This window comes from Aptenodytes patagonicus, chromosome 9 (assembly GCF_965638725.1).
Source record: "Aptenodytes patagonicus chromosome 9, bAptPat1.pri.cur, whole genome shotgun sequence".
Classification (NCBI taxonomy): Eukaryota; Metazoa; Chordata; class Aves; order Sphenisciformes; family Spheniscidae; genus Aptenodytes; species Aptenodytes patagonicus.
Genome location: NC_134957.1, coordinates 1951167 through 1966286, shown reverse-complemented (window position 1 = coordinate 1966286; position 15120 = coordinate 1951167). Strand labels below are relative to the sequence as shown.

Genomic DNA, 15120 nt, shown 5'->3' with positions numbered 1-15120 from the left:
TTAGACCAGAGACATTTCAAACTTTTTTTTTCCCCCCCCAATACTAATTTTAGTATTTTTATTTGTCATGCTCTCAGGTTTAGAGCTATTGCAAAGAAAACGGGGTGTCACTTTGTTCTGTAGGAGGCTGTTAGCCATGCCAAATGTCAGTAATATCTCAGGGGGCATCCTCTAGTCTTTTGCTAGTGCGAGGTCACGAGGCTTTCAGTAGAAGTATTGCCTGCATAAGTCCTAGGCAGTGTTTTACTGCTCGCAGTAGGGATTGCTAGTCTTTTTCTGGGCTTTGTTGTTATTTTCAGGTAGAGCAGGTCTTACTCATACTTGTATTGGTCATGAGAAGAAAGCAGAAATTCCTGTGCAGCGTTGCTCTGTGGCTGTATGAGTCCTGTTTCAGCCAGATAGTTTTAGGGCATTTCTTGTCTTACTTGTAGTCTATGGAGTTAAAATCCCAGTACAATCACCACATACTCCACGAGGCATCAGTAGTGATGCAGCTACGTTGTACTTAATGTGTGGCAAAATAAAGACATATGGGGAATGGATCCTGTTCTATAAGACACTGATGTACTTACTAACCTGATACTGAAGACAGAATGAGCAGCCTGATCTCAAGACAATGTTTTAATGTGTTGTGTTCTTTGTTTTTTTTGCTGTAGATATCCCAGTTATCAGTAGATGAACTGAGTAGCAGCATGTTTGTTTCACAGATGTAGAAGTTCTCGATAGAACAGTAAGTTCCTTTTCAGTATTTCTCTTTATGGTGGATTGCTTTGTACAAGGGCACTGCATCCCCCAAAAGGGGGGCTGACTCGGGCAGAGGGGCCAAGCCTGCGGGACCCCAGTGACTTCACGCTCTGCCAACTCAACAGAAATTCAGCAGCTGCAGCACAGATACGGACCAGCCCTGTGGTTTATAACAAGCTGTGTTTCCTTGTGTCTCAAATACCTGTTTTACCGTGTTCGCAGCCTCCCTTCTTGCATCCCCCTGAGTCTGACGGCTGTGTTTACAGGTTACTCTTGCTCTGCACGGCTCCCAGCTGCCTGCAGATGCCTCAGGGATTTGCGCTATTGATGGCAAAGACTGCTCTGGTAATGAGTCAGCTGAAAAGGTGTAACTTCTCTTTTGCTGTTAGTGGCATATTTCCTTTCCTGGGGTAAGCAGGATTGGGTCATCATCAGCTGCTGTGCATCTGCAAGGCTGGCTTGGTCTGAGCAGAGATCTGCTGTTCAGCTGCAGTGGGGGCCTGGCTCCTGGTGGGTTTCTTCAGAGGCCCTTGTATGTGTTTAAGACCAGGATGAATGCCACAAGCAACATATCCTTCACCCTACCTGCAGATCCTGGGCTTCTCTAGGCTGCTAGGTTTCTCTGAGTGGGAATGATGGAGGAGTTTGTCCTTTTTTTTGACTTACAGAGTATTATTTCACAGCTGTAGCAGCAGTGTCATTTTTCCATTGCTTTTCTTTGTGAGTGTTAGCTGATGTTCATGAGAGAAAATCCCTTGAGGGTTTCAGTTCATCACTGTATTTTTTTACCCCAAGAGAGTAAAGAGCAGTTCAGCCAATTCAACAAGAGGTCACCAGATTTTCCCAATGCAGGCCATTTAGTATACACAGATATGCAACCTGTTTCTTCCTTAGGTCACGTATTACAGGCAAGTGCTTAAATGCTGGAAATTAATTTGGCAAGCAATTCTCTAATTATATCTTTAGCAATCGACAGAAGTTACTCATCTTGGTGGTGGCCCTTATCTCTGCTGACTTTATTAAAGTACTGTAAATATAAATGACCCACTAACTGTGGCCATGGACTCCTGTTCATGTAGGGGTGAACACCAAGCTATCCCTGTTAGTGAAAATGTGCTACATTAGACAGTGTACTGCTCTTCCAAACAAAAGACAGAGACAGACGTGACACCTGACATGTTAGCCCATTTCCATAACACATGCAAAACAGCGTGTTCCAGTGGAAGGAGATCATTTGCATTGGAAGAGCCTCATTCTTGAACTCTTTGAGATTGTTTTCAGCATTTATTTCAGGAAACTTCTTTTTTGTGAATCCTTTTCACTTTTGCGTGTGTGTGTGCGCTTAAACTCACACTGTCAATAGTTAGTGATTTCAGACTAGGCGAGGACATTCCGTGGGATATATTTCTTTAGTAAGTAGGGAGCACGGCACAGTCTGTCGAACAAAGCATCGTCCGTGCTGTTAAGGACCATGAAAAACCTTTGCTTGAAAGAAGTAGGGTCAACATATTGAATTTGATGGGATTTCTTGGGGATCAGGCTACTGGGCATGGAGAGGGTCTGGGTCAGACAAGTCGCCTGTTCTTCACGAGGGCAGTGTGAGCACATGCGTGAGCCACCGCTCTGCCAGAAGCACTTCTCCTCTTAACACCTCGCAGCTGCGGGACATAAACCACCTTCGGAGGCTGGTAGAAAAGGGCTATGTCCCCCAGCATCCCCAGTGCTCACAGACCCACCAGCGGCCATTTGCATGCAGCAGCATGCATGTTTTGATCCCATTCCTGGGTTGTTAACCTCCGTGTCTGTGCATAAACTAAAGGTGAGCAAATCTCTCGGGGACACATCGTTTCATGCTACCACCCAAGCATGTGAAATTGCATGTGCTCAAATGTTTTGCCAGACAAGGACCTTGGTTGGCACTCTGCAGTGCTGAGGGGCAATTCCCAAAGCTGCTCTGAGTGGGAGTTGGATAACTGAAACACTTGCTGCTCTGGCAGACGTTTTTCTTTTCCTCCATGGGTGACAAGGTCCTGGTAGCCAGTCTGGCTAGCCTAGCTCTGCAGGAGACAAGTGTTGGGTCCTTCAGGGGAGGATTTTCACGAGTACATCCGAAGAGAGGCGATTTGCTCCCAGAAGAGGGTCCCCTGAGCACAGGGTTTCTGTGTCTGTGTTTTGGCTCTGGGCCCGATTCGCCTTTGGCTCGTGGCCCCTTAGGATCAGATTTTAATGTGACTATCTGTGGCGCTCTCCGAAGGAAACAGGGAGCTAGCAGGGGTCAGGGATTCCTTTGGCCCTCTCCTTAGTCACTTTCTACCTGCCATCCTGTCAAAAAATAAGACTATTATTCGCCCACCTCCCTCTTTCACTAGTTGTCTTGTCAGTGTGTGTGAAGCGCACTGGAAATGGAAAGCCGTAAGTGCAGATTAAAGAGGATGCCAAGTGTGTTATTAGCAATTTCACCCTAGGTCAGAAAATTAAGGGAATAAAATGTTTTCTCTCTGCAACATACTAATGGCAACCTCTTGGGCAGTGCGGTGAGGATGTAAATGTATCTTATTAGAGTGACTTTTATTAAAATATAGATGTATCTCTCTCTAACTTCTCACTCTTTCTTTGTTGTTGTTTTTTCTTTCCCCTGCAGCAGACCATGTTGAAATTCTGAACAGTAAAATTATGGAGCACCAGGACTTCTTGGTGGGAAGCTGCGCATGGCCTTTCTGTATATATCCCCTCTTCCCTCTATCGTTCTCTACCACCTCTACAGTAAGCCTGTTGCAGCCTACATGTTAACCAAAAACTGATCAATGGGAATGTCAAAAAAAAAAAAAAAAGCACTATAGAAACAATTAACAAACAGCGCTCTGTTATATGAGATATACAAGTAGAAAATTATAATAGACTTTTATAACACATTACTTTAACACACTTAATCATTTTATGACTACCATCCTGATAAGTGCATCTGCACAGCGGACTGTTGGTTTACTGTATACTATCGATGGATAAATGTTTGTCTCGTTTTTAAAGTGTTATCTTACTGTTTTGTTTACATCTTAGTCTATTGATTTGTTTTAAAGTGTACATCATTATCAACTATACTCAATACCATTTTTTCATTATTGTTATGTCTTAAGTTTTCATATACTGTAGGTTTTATGGGTTTTTGTTCGTTTTTTACTAAAAATGTTATTGTGGGAAACAGGAATTATGTGCTTGAAAAACACGACACAGGAATGTTCTGCCCTTTGCTGGATTTTGCTGTTAATGTCAGCTAAAATTGCTTGTGTTAAATGCTCCTTTTATCTTTTAAAATTTGCCTTCAGATAGAGTCTCCAAATTCTTAGTACAAGTGATATGAAAGGACAGCTGTCATTTTAGTCCAGTTCAGGGTATTTCTTTCAATACAATGAGCTGATTCTGGAAACTTTTGGGAAAAAACCCACAAAAGCCCAGGCTCAGTAGGGGGACAGGAACGATTTGCTCAGACGATGGTAAGCATCAAGGGATTTCTGCAGTTCTGTTGTCCATTGAAGTGCATTCTCAGCTGCAAACGGCGCACAATCTCTCTTGCTGTTCTCATGGTGCAGTCAAAACAAAAAAAAAAAAGGTGGTGAAGTGAGACAGCTTCAGTTGGGCAAAGACTCACTGCGTTGGAGAGGAGTAAATGCTAACCGTTAGCTGGAGTGGGCCCATAGCCATGACTTAGCCCAAGCTGGGTAATACTGTGCCCGGGGGCTTGTCTCCACTAAGCACGCTGAAACATTTCGGCCTGAAATCTTACGTGGCTCTTCTTGAAATTTTGTCAGCACGCACCAATTATTTAATCACCATTTTCCATAAGTGGATTATTTTTTTCCCCATCATCTCTGGCCCTTTAAAGCAAACACAGCAGTAACAAAGCAGGAAAAAGCTCAGCATAAGCTTTCTACCGTAGATAAACATTCATCTTAATGGAGCTCCTGTAGGTCAGTGGATTTATTTTGGCACCTTCTACTTGATCAAGAGCAATGTTTGCCGCACAACAAGGGCTAGTTCTCAATACCTCCTTTTCATACGCACGAATAAAATGATTTCCAGCCTGTGCACCCTGGACAGCCCAGCCTGTCGTTACACTGCGTTAATGAACAATCTGGCTGCAGAATGCATTTTGGTTGAGGATACAGTCAAATTCATCCCTGTCATAGCTCTACAGTATCATTGGCATTATGGAAGAGATGGATTTGCTGCTGTAAATCCACGAACTCCATACAAGGAGAAAGAGAATCATTATTGAAACGAAGCAAGAGGCCAGCTCCCAGTGTCTGGAGCACTGGCCACCCCGAGCTCACAGTGGTCCTGTAGGGTGCCAAATTCTGACAACCATGTTTTGTTTTCTTTTCCAAGTACCTTGGCCTTGGTAAGAGACTTTCCTTGCCCCCTCTCCTCCAGTGTGAGCACAGATAGTTTGCTAGATGTGTATCTCTATGGACCAGAAGTGATGGAGGGGCATCTAGGGCACAGCCGGTACGTCCCAGAGCAGGCTCTGACCATCTGCCCGTGGAGAATCATTCATAGCAAGAACCTTTGAAGGGCCCAGCTCAAAAAGGCCTTGAGCCAGAAGGAATCTCTCCATTCATTCAGCAGGCTTTGAACCAAACCCTGAGAAAGGGAAGAAAACATCCCCCCTCCCCTCCTTTATGAACCCCGTGTTTTGACAGTCGCTTGTGTCCATAGATGTTCCCCAGCCATCAGTGTTCACAAGCAGCAGCATTGCCTGAAATCAGCGACTCATTTATATTGGCGACCGCATACCTGTTCTTTTCACCACTGAGTTTCTGTTTCCCAAAACCATAACATTGTTAGTGGAAAAAGTGGATTTGAGTACTTCCTGTTTGAAATTATTTGTGTATCAAAAATGGGTTTTGCACAACCTGTGCCAGTGCCTCAACAAAGAACAGAGCTGATCTTCTTAAGCCAGAAAGGATGCATTCAAGCTTGTATGGCTTTATGAGTTCAAGGAGGTTGGAATTTTTTCAGTGCTAAATGGATTTTTGTATATCTTGACACTTTGATGTAACCTCCTATTTTATTTATCGACTTAAACATCTGGCATAGATGTGCATAGAATGTAAACCTAGAATACAGCTGTTTTCATGTCACATTTAAAGCACTGAAAAAAAAAAGTTTAAGGATTATTTTTTATTAAAGAGGTCCAATGAGGGATGTTCAGGGTAGTTATATTAGGTGCCACAACAGTTTTTATATTGCTGGCAAATTTAGAGTTAATTTGTAAATGAGTTTAAGGAAAGAAAAGCTTGAAGCACTAAACTTCACCAAATTCAAAACAATCTCGGCAAAAATGCCATTTTGAGGTAGCACTATTTAAACTAGTTGTGCAATGACTTGCTCTAATTTTCTTTGTTCAAGAAAGAAAAGAAAAAAAAAACAGTCGCCAGACTATAAATTTCCTAAATAGACTATTACAAAGTCACCGAGCTAGTTAGTGACTCTAAACAAATGTCATAAAAGCATGAATATCATCCTTTATTTGACAAGAGATGTATGTAAGTTTGTTTAAATCGATATAATTTTAGTGACATTTTTATAAGCTTCCCACTTTCCATGAACCTATATTTTTTATTTATCCAAAGTTATTTCTCTTTGTCCATTTCTCTCAGCCTTATGCAAACAATATGCAAGAAATGCTGAAACTTGGATAAAACGGGTCATGCAGAGGGAAAATGAAAGCTGAGATTGATCATTTTCACGAAAAAAGGTTGTTAGTAGTTTCAATAAAAAGTACTACTACTAAACTGTAACATAAGCAGACAATAAAAGAGGGATTTAAAATAAAATGGATTCATAAAACTATTAAGATTATTTTTGTTAAATACAGTGTTTTTAGTAATTTGGAACATGATTTCACAATCAGCCATGTTTTTTAGTTGGAAATTTCTAGCTGATGATTTTTGACTGTGTATTTTTGCATCGCGATGTTCTAGTAAACCGTTACCTCCCTGGCCAGCCCGCGCCGGCCCCCTTCCCGAGCACTCCGAAGCGCTTTGTCTCTCTGCCATCCATCCTTGCCGTCTCGCACCAGGCTCGGAGTGTTCCTGAACGGCGGCACTGTCGGGCTGGCCGCCAGCCGCAGCCGCACCGGCGCGCCGGGTTCCCATGGTGGGGTCCTCCCGGTGTGCCGGTGGCGGCGGACGTCCCGCCGGAGCTGGGCCACCACCGTCGAGGCGGCGATGGAGATGGGTATGTGTCTTGTGGGTGCAGCTGGCCAGAGGAGGAGACGCGTGTGCCTGGCGAGACGTCTTCTCCACCTCGCGGGCTGCTGGCTGGCGCGGTAGAGTAGCTCTAGGACACGCGGGTACACAATGATTGAGAAACTGGAGTCCTCGTTTTGTTTATCCCTTGTACATTTCACAGACATGAAAATTGAAAAAGGTGAAATTTATGAGGAAAATCTAATTTCCCATTCCTGTTGAATGGATTTAGTTTGATACTGACCTGATTTTACCACGTGCCTGTTGAAGGCCTTAGAGTATATACTGTATGTTAAAGACTGTAATAACTTTAAAAAAAAAAAATAGTTGATAGCCTAATCCAAATGTAAATAGAGCTACAACGCATTGTTACTAGGCTACAACGCATTAATTCATGTCATGTATTTTCATTTCTCTACCATTAGTTTTTAAGGTTTTCATTATTGCTTTTTTTGATATCTTTAGTAACTAATGAATTTGATTTTGAAGGAGAGTTAGAGAAAGTTTAAAATTTTTAATACATGTATTCAGCCCATTTAGTTATATTCTAAACCAACACTGAAGCATGGTAAGGTATAGAATACAGTCCATAACTAGTTTGTATAGTTTACAGTTTAAGAACAAAATTAACTTTGTATGTAACTCCTACAATGATAGATTCATTGTTAACTAATTATATTAAGTTGTTGTTGCTATGGCAACAAAACTACAACATGGCTACCTTTGTATACATTATTTGTGAAATTTTCACATGTAAATTTAAAGTGATGTGTAACAGTATGAGCTTGTTAAAGGTACAGTTCGATACTGTCAGATAAAGATATGATTGAATATTTTTAAAATCCCAAAGTCCCATGTGAACGCTGAATTTGTGTCTTTAAGGTCACTTTTTCAGTCAAGAAGTTTACAACACATGGATTTAGAGTCAGGTTTTATAGCTTGTAGAAATTGTTGTGTGGCAAGGGTTATTCCACAGTATTTTCACTTCGAAAACACGACAGCCTGTATTTACGACGTAGTGACCGGTCTTGCTTTCATTTCACGTTCATTCACACGGTGGGAATCCAGAATTAATCCGTTTCAGTACTGTAGCTCTGCCTGCAATTTTCTTTTCTCCAGAAATTGAGCACTCACGCGATTACGTTACGATCAGGGCTAAATAATTAAGCATATAACTATTTTAATACTAATTTATATTAGCAAAAACTGTACATAAGAAAAAAAAATATTGTGGAATGACCCCGTAACAGTGTTGAAGATACAAATATGCTGCAGTTAAACTGATTCAGTTAGTGTACGAATGTGTGAGACACACCTTTTTTGCACTTATGTACATAGTCCACGAAAGAAATCCTTGGAACTTATTTTGAATATAAAAAGTCTGTAATAATACAGGAAAAGTTTGTAAAAGAGATAGGTATTACTAAGGCTTTGAAAAGGAGGAGTTTTTTGCTATAAAACTTATCTGAAAGCATGATGTTGCTTTGCTGTTGTAAAAGCTTTGTAGTTTGCCATAGCTTATTATACAGCAGACTGATAACAGGTCAGCTCCAACCTGCAGCACAGAGAAATGGGAAACAGTGCTTAATTAATTAGTAAGGTCACTAGCAAAGATTTGAATTACTTTTTTTCTTTTTTAATCGGCCTACATTTTCAAACACACCCTAGGTCATGTTTCTGATAGGTTGTGTTCTCGGTGAATCCTATTAGGACTGATAGGTCCGTGGCGGCATACACACATTTTTCCTAGCACCTAATCCTATTTCTAGCTGGAAGTGTTTATCTGTTAAGAGGTGACTGTCATTGCAGCGAGTGTTTTAAATCCCAGAGGGAATTTGAAATGTTGCGACTTGCTGATTTTTTTTTTTTTTTTTTTTTTTTTTTTACCGTTTTGGGGCAAGGTAACAAAATGGAAGGGACTGATGAGCAGTGGAAGGACAGGGGTGGTTTTGGATTGTCTTGGGCCAGTTTCCTCTGCTGTACGACAGCCGTGGTGTTCATTTGAGAGAGCTACGTGGCAGCGCTGCCTGCTGTGCTGCTGGACGGGTGTTGGGGCAGGGAGGTGGGGCTGGTCGTGGCAGCGTGGCCAGCTTGGTGCTTCTGGCTGGGGTTAACAAGCCCCATTGAGTTGCCACCGAAGAAGAGCACAGCCGTGGTCCCCCAGCCTGCTGAGCAGCCTCTCGGTTCCCTTTCCACTGTGTTGGTGGTGCTGCCAGAGCTCTGCAGTACCGGGGGGATTCTGGAGAAGCTGAAGCACCTGTGTTGACCCATTTATTTTTCATGAGAACAAGTATTTTTTTTTGCAAAACCCAAGCCCTAGATTTGCTTCAGAAAGGTCGCTGGTTTTGCCGTGAGGCTGGTCCCAACTCAAGCGATGAGTCGAGCACCCCAGAGCAGAACCGGTGGGTTGTGGCACTCGATGTTGCCGTCTCCCTTTCCTGCCCATTCCGGGGTTGGGGGCTGTGGTGTCACTGCCGAGTGCAAGACCTGCTCTTTGGCCACCGCTGCTGGCACCTCGGAGGTTTCCGACTCCTCGCGATGGCAGTGAGTGCCCAGCCAGCCCGCATTGCACCACAGGGTTTGTTCAAGCGGGTGGTTTGCTGAATCGGAGCTGTAGTGTCGTGCAGTGCCAGCATCTTTAAAGCAGGGGGAAAAAATCAGATGTTGCCTCTCTCCATGGGTGTTAAAATAACCTAGATTTTAATACAAAATAATCAGCTGATTCTAGCCACCACGCTATTAAGGCTTCCCTTTGCTGTAATCAATTTTTGTAATCGAGCTCTTTCTCATTTCAAGGATTGCGAGAGAAAAATATTTTGCACTATGTGAAATGAATCGTAGCTGGTCAAACTTCTTCCATTGGGGTATGAGCATGATCATGACAACACTGCTAAAATCTTTGCTAGTGATCTTTACTGACATACTCTATCATCAAAAATAACTCTATATGCCTCTCAAATGAGATATTTAAACTTGCAAAAATAACACAACTATTAAATAAAATGAAGTTATTTTTCCAAACACACAACAGCGAGAATTACCTGACGCCGAATTACAAGGTTCCAGTTCTTTATTACTGTACACAGATGCTATTTGATAGTGGTGGAAGCCAAATGATTTTGTTGCCATGGCTTTTGTATCCTAGCAGATGAGGGGATGATAAGACCATTCTTAGATTGGATTATGGGATTATTTTTTTTCCTTTTCAATTAGCTTTGTTTTAACTATATTTTTATTTTAAATCATGAAAACGAACCGAGACTCCCCACGCTCTTTATTATACCACCTGACAACTGATCACTTTTTTTTTTTATAATAGAGAATTGTATTTTAGGCAATCACTAAAATCAAAGAGAGAATGTTCTCCTAAATTGTAAATTTTTAATTTAAATATATAAAAACATTTATACTGTACTGTGTAAAGTAGATCTTTGAAGCACATTCTTCTTTTCATAGGCATTTCTGGTAAAACAAAGTAAGGGAAACATTAGATATCAGTTTAATGGTATAGTTTAGAAAATATATACAAACGATTACAGTTAGCCCTGTGGAATTGTAAGAAATTAAAATATCATCGGATCCGGACAGGCGTAGGCTAATGCAATATTTCAGTTCCATAACACGATAGTTCATTCCCTCAACTGCTACCAACAGGGTGTACGCTTCGAATTTATTTTTCTTTTTGCCACGTTATATTGCTGTAGTGCTTGTACGTGCTTTAGAAATGTGCATAATGCTACTCATTTTAGTATGTTACTTCTATATTGTTATTGTTTATTTTTTGATCTTTTAATAAAGTGTATAAAATTCTTGGTTATGTTTTTTATGGATCCATATCTACACATTAATAGGAGTTTACTTTAAAAACTTTTCAAGTTCCAGTTTATTAGTCCCAAACTTTAAAGGTTCTGATGTAAAAATAATAACAAGTGAATTTGATTCAATGTTATATCTAAAGTGTAGAACAACAGAATAAATTTCTTTCCAGAAAATACCTTCAGTATTTTGAATTCTGTAGCCAGTGCCTCCTTTTTATCGGATGCATTCGGCCTATCATATTGAAGTTACTAACACAAGAAAGACATTTGTATTTTAGAAAAATAAAAAGTAAAACTTTCCAGATGCTGCCTATTGGTTTCTCTTGTGCCTTAGACCTTCTGAGACACATGTGATGTGGTATGCTTGGTTTGTATTTTTCCATGCTTCCTTTCTGACCCTATCTGTGATGTGATTAGAGAGGAGATCAGAGCTGTGCGTTTGAAGATACCCATGAAGAATAAATTGACTATCGTTCAAAGGCCTGCAGCTTTTGTAGCACAGTGATGTGTGTATTAATTTTTCTTTTTCAGCATTTGTGTCAGATACCGTTTTGAACGTCCCAGTGCAATAATACAACAGTAAGCTCCTTTTGGCAGCGGCCTGGATTCCCCAGCTCTCCTCCAGGTGCCCAGCTCATCCCCAGGCTGCTTTGCCAGGCTCACGCCTCCGGCCGGCGCAGGCTGCGGATGCCTCTCGCCGTGGCCCAGAGCAACTGCGGCTAAGCTTGGTCTAGACTTCTGCAAGAGAAAATTGCTTCTTGCCAAGTTTGTTTGTCCCTTCTGTAATGTTGCATAGATTTAGAGGTAAGAAAATCGCTCAGTGGTGTTGCCACCTTGGTCGCCACCTGCGTGCCAACAGCGTTGCTGTAAAAGGGGACTTTTACCCTTAAACTGGCTTGAGATCACTGCTTGCTCCCTAAAAGCTTTAGCTTTTACCGGCGGGTCTCAACACATGTTGGGTCCAGCTGGAGGCACCAAGCCAGGGAGCGTGGCTGTGCCGGGCTGCAGCATCGCTCATCTCATGGGCAGCAGCAGAAGACGACATGAGGAAGCCCCTGAAGATGTGAGTAACTTACCTCTGCTAACGTCTGAGTGGTGCTCTGGCCTCGGCACCCAGGCTGCTGCAACACAGGGGACACCAAGGTGACAGGCGAGCCCAGATGGTGCAACAGGAGGGGTTTGATGCCCACACGAGAGAGGGGAGCGCAGCACAGGAGGGATCATTGGCCATTTTCCCAAGGGAGTTCAAGAATCTGACTCCAGGGAAAAATAGGAGTTTGAAAATAAGTATTTCAGGGGATACGGGTCCGCTAGAGCTGCTCGGGGGCAGGAGTGGTGTGGCGAGGAGGCACTGGTCCTCCCCATCACCTGTAGTAGGACAAGCCGCTGACTTTGAGAAAGGACAGACAGAGCCCAGGACGAATTATATAAGTGTTTCTTTTTCATCAGCCTGTTTCCCTGACTTCTCCTTGCAGGTTAATTGACTCCATTTGTGTGTCAAGGCCACTTACGGCTTTTTTATATAAATGACTCCTGCCTCATCTGATGGCACAATTAAATGACTGAATTGTTTCTAAAGCCAAAAAAGAGGGAGAACTGAAACTTTTCTAAGCGGTGTATGTTGTGGAAGGATGGGATCCTTCCTGAACGGTTACTCACGGGTTTTTATTGCTAGCTTTCCTCTGGTTCTCTTCCTCTGTGGGAAGGGGACAGGAGCTTGCAAGGAATGCTTTCCTCGGAGCTCTGGGAAGGGCTGAGCCTTGGCTGCTTGGAGACACCAGCTCCACTCGGGAGAAGCATCCCCCGCAGGCAGGGGTGGGCATGGGAGTCCCGCACTAGCGCTGAAATTCAAGGGTGGCCCATTAACACGAGACTTCAACTTGTGTTTCAAGACTGAACAGCATCCCTGGGCCATGTGGGATGGAATCCCCTGGCTGTGGGATTTTACCCAGGGCCCATTTGCAGAAGTCGCAGGAGGAGCTGCAGCAAACCTCTTTATAGATGAAGTTGGATTAAAGGGTCTGAGCAAACTATACATGATATTGTATTTACAGCATGTGTCATTTGGAAATATTACAGCACCTAGCCTGTCTATCTTCCTCTCCACTGGGGCACGTTTGTGCAGGAAAGCCAAGTTTAATAAAAATCTCCATTTAGCTTTGAAGCTTCAGTGGGAAACATGGGGGGAAAAAATCTATTTTTCAAGGCTTGTCCCATATTCAGGTGGGCCTCTGTGGTCCAAAGCCAGTTTTTATTCAGTCTGGACTTGGTGCTGGATAAATAGATCACTTGATCTATTTATTATGAGAAAAAGGAGACTGGAGAAAGAAATGTTTGGCTAATCCCCGATGAGTTGTGGATCTAAAATATCCTCTCCAATGCAAGCAGCCGGTTAACCCTTCCCAGGAGAGGTCACGTCAGAGCGTGTTGCAGCACGAGGAATAGCCCGTCCCCTCTCGCTTGTGCTCTGAGCTGTTACTGAAGATGATGGACCACCTTCCAGCCCAGGTGGGACCCTGCCTCGAGTACATCTCTGAAATGGCAGCACATCCCAAAAAGCAATCCCTGTGAAGGGTCTGGAAGTCCTCTGGGGTGTCTGCGGGCAGAGGGACCTGCACAGAGTTGGAAAGAGCCACAGCCTGAAAGCCAAAGGGAAGGGCTTGGAGGAGCAGGCACCTAGCAAGCCAGCTCTGACAAGGTCCTGGCCAGGCTTGGCTCGGCTGGAAGATGTTTGCTGCAAATGCCTTTGCCCTTTTCTCCTCATTTTGCCTTTTTCAGGGTGGCTCTGCCAGTCCATTTAGCAGCAGCGTGCTCCGTCCTCTCCCTGGCTGTTCCCACTGCCCTTGCCCTGGATCTGAAGGTGTAAATCCAGCCCTGAGGCGACAGCACTGCGACACCCGTGCCGGCTGCTGCAGCGAGGATCACCGCGGCCAGGCAGGAGGCCGCGGTATGATGCTGCCGCACCGTTTATCTCCTCGCAGCTGCAGCTGCGTTGCGCAGAGGTATTTCTGCTTTGCTCCACCGTGCATGTAAATTATTTGCTCATAAATGTTATCTGCGCCTTCCCAAGGGAGCTGCTGCCTTTCTCCCCTCTGCAGCCATCGCGTGCTCGAAGCCTGAGTTTATAATTGATGTGGCTTCTGCTTTAATGCTTTACGCCACCGTAATTCAGCTGATCTCCGTGGCGGCAGGTCCTGCATGCACCTCCAGCTGGCGGAGGGCTTTGCGGCCATGTCCTTGCCAGCGGCCCCGCTAGCCCCACAGCCCCGCCAGCCTTCCGTTCCTGCCCCCATGCCTGCAGTGCGGCGGCACCCAGATGCTTGGAAGGGCTCCTGCTGGCAAGCAGCTCCTGGTGATCGCACCGGGGTGTCAAGGGGCGCTGGGTGGTGTTTTGGGGTGAGCATGTCTGTGCCAAAGCAAAGGTGCTCGCAGGTATTTTGCAAGGCTTGCGGAAAACTCCCATTGAAGAAAAATACTGTTTGCTTTCCCCTGCAGAAACACAAGCTTGACTCAAAGCCATCGGCCATCTTGCCCTGCTGGGTGAGCCTGCCCAAGGGTCACACTCTGCCACTCCCTTAAGGAGACACGGGACGTTGCCCATTAAACCATCGCTGTTCTCAGAGACGGTGTGCGGCAGCACCAGGGCAGGGGTAATGCAAAGGTAAGTCCATATATTTGCTGGGCTGCAGGGCACTGGCGGCCACCCCAGCCCCGTGACATCGGGGTGTGCGGGAGAGGCAGGTGCTGGCTCGGCAGCTCCCCTGCTCCGAGCATCCTTTGGGCTTTGAGACCTGGGTGTGCCTGGTCCTACTCCTCCAGCCCCATTGTGCCCCGCAGCGGGGGGTCAGGACGGGCAGGGGCGGGCAGGGCCCCAGCAGTGCCTGCAGCGGGAGAATGGGGGTGACGCAGGGAGGCAGGAACTTGTATGTGGCGATGCTACTTGTGCTATTGCATAAATCAAGGGGATTTTGGAGAGGATAACGAGGGCAACTTGGGGCTCTGGGCTGGGCAAGATGAGGCCTTGGAAGTCTTTTTAATTCCCCACATCACACAGTCCAAGGGTGGGGGCTGTGGCCAGATTTGGACCAGCGGGGTTTGGCAGAGCGTGGCCTGTGCTGGGGAGGGAGGTGGGCTGCAGCTCCCCCGCCAGGCTCTTGCCCCTCTGCCAGCTTTGCTCAATTATGGGAAATCCTTTAAGCTTTTGCATTAGTGCTGTATTTAGGTCTGCACTGTATTAGGGCTTGGCATGGGGAGCGGAGTCAGATATCTCACTTAATAAAGAGTGTTTTAAAGGCATTTGTCATTGCGGG

The 15120-nt window shown here is 44.5% G+C and overlaps 1 protein-coding gene across 4 annotated transcripts in view; it reads left to right on the top strand.

Annotated features, from left to right (window-relative positions):
• The window catches only part of MBNL3 (muscleblind like splicing regulator 3), a 97222-nt gene extending 86110 nt beyond the window's left edge, over positions 1 to 11112 (top strand). For all 4 annotated transcript variants that reach the window (XR_012996061.1, XM_076346907.1, XM_076346909.1 and 1 more), the window contains 2 exons: positions 657 to 730; positions 3386 to 11112. Coding sequence is in view for 3 of the 4 variants with exons in the window: in XM_076346907.1 (XP_076203022.1) it covers positions 657 to 713 (57 nt within the window). In the remaining variant the exon portion in view is untranslated. The remainder of the gene's footprint in view (positions 1 to 656; positions 731 to 3385) is intronic.
• The last annotated feature ends 4008 nt before the right edge of the window (positions 11113 to 15120 follow it).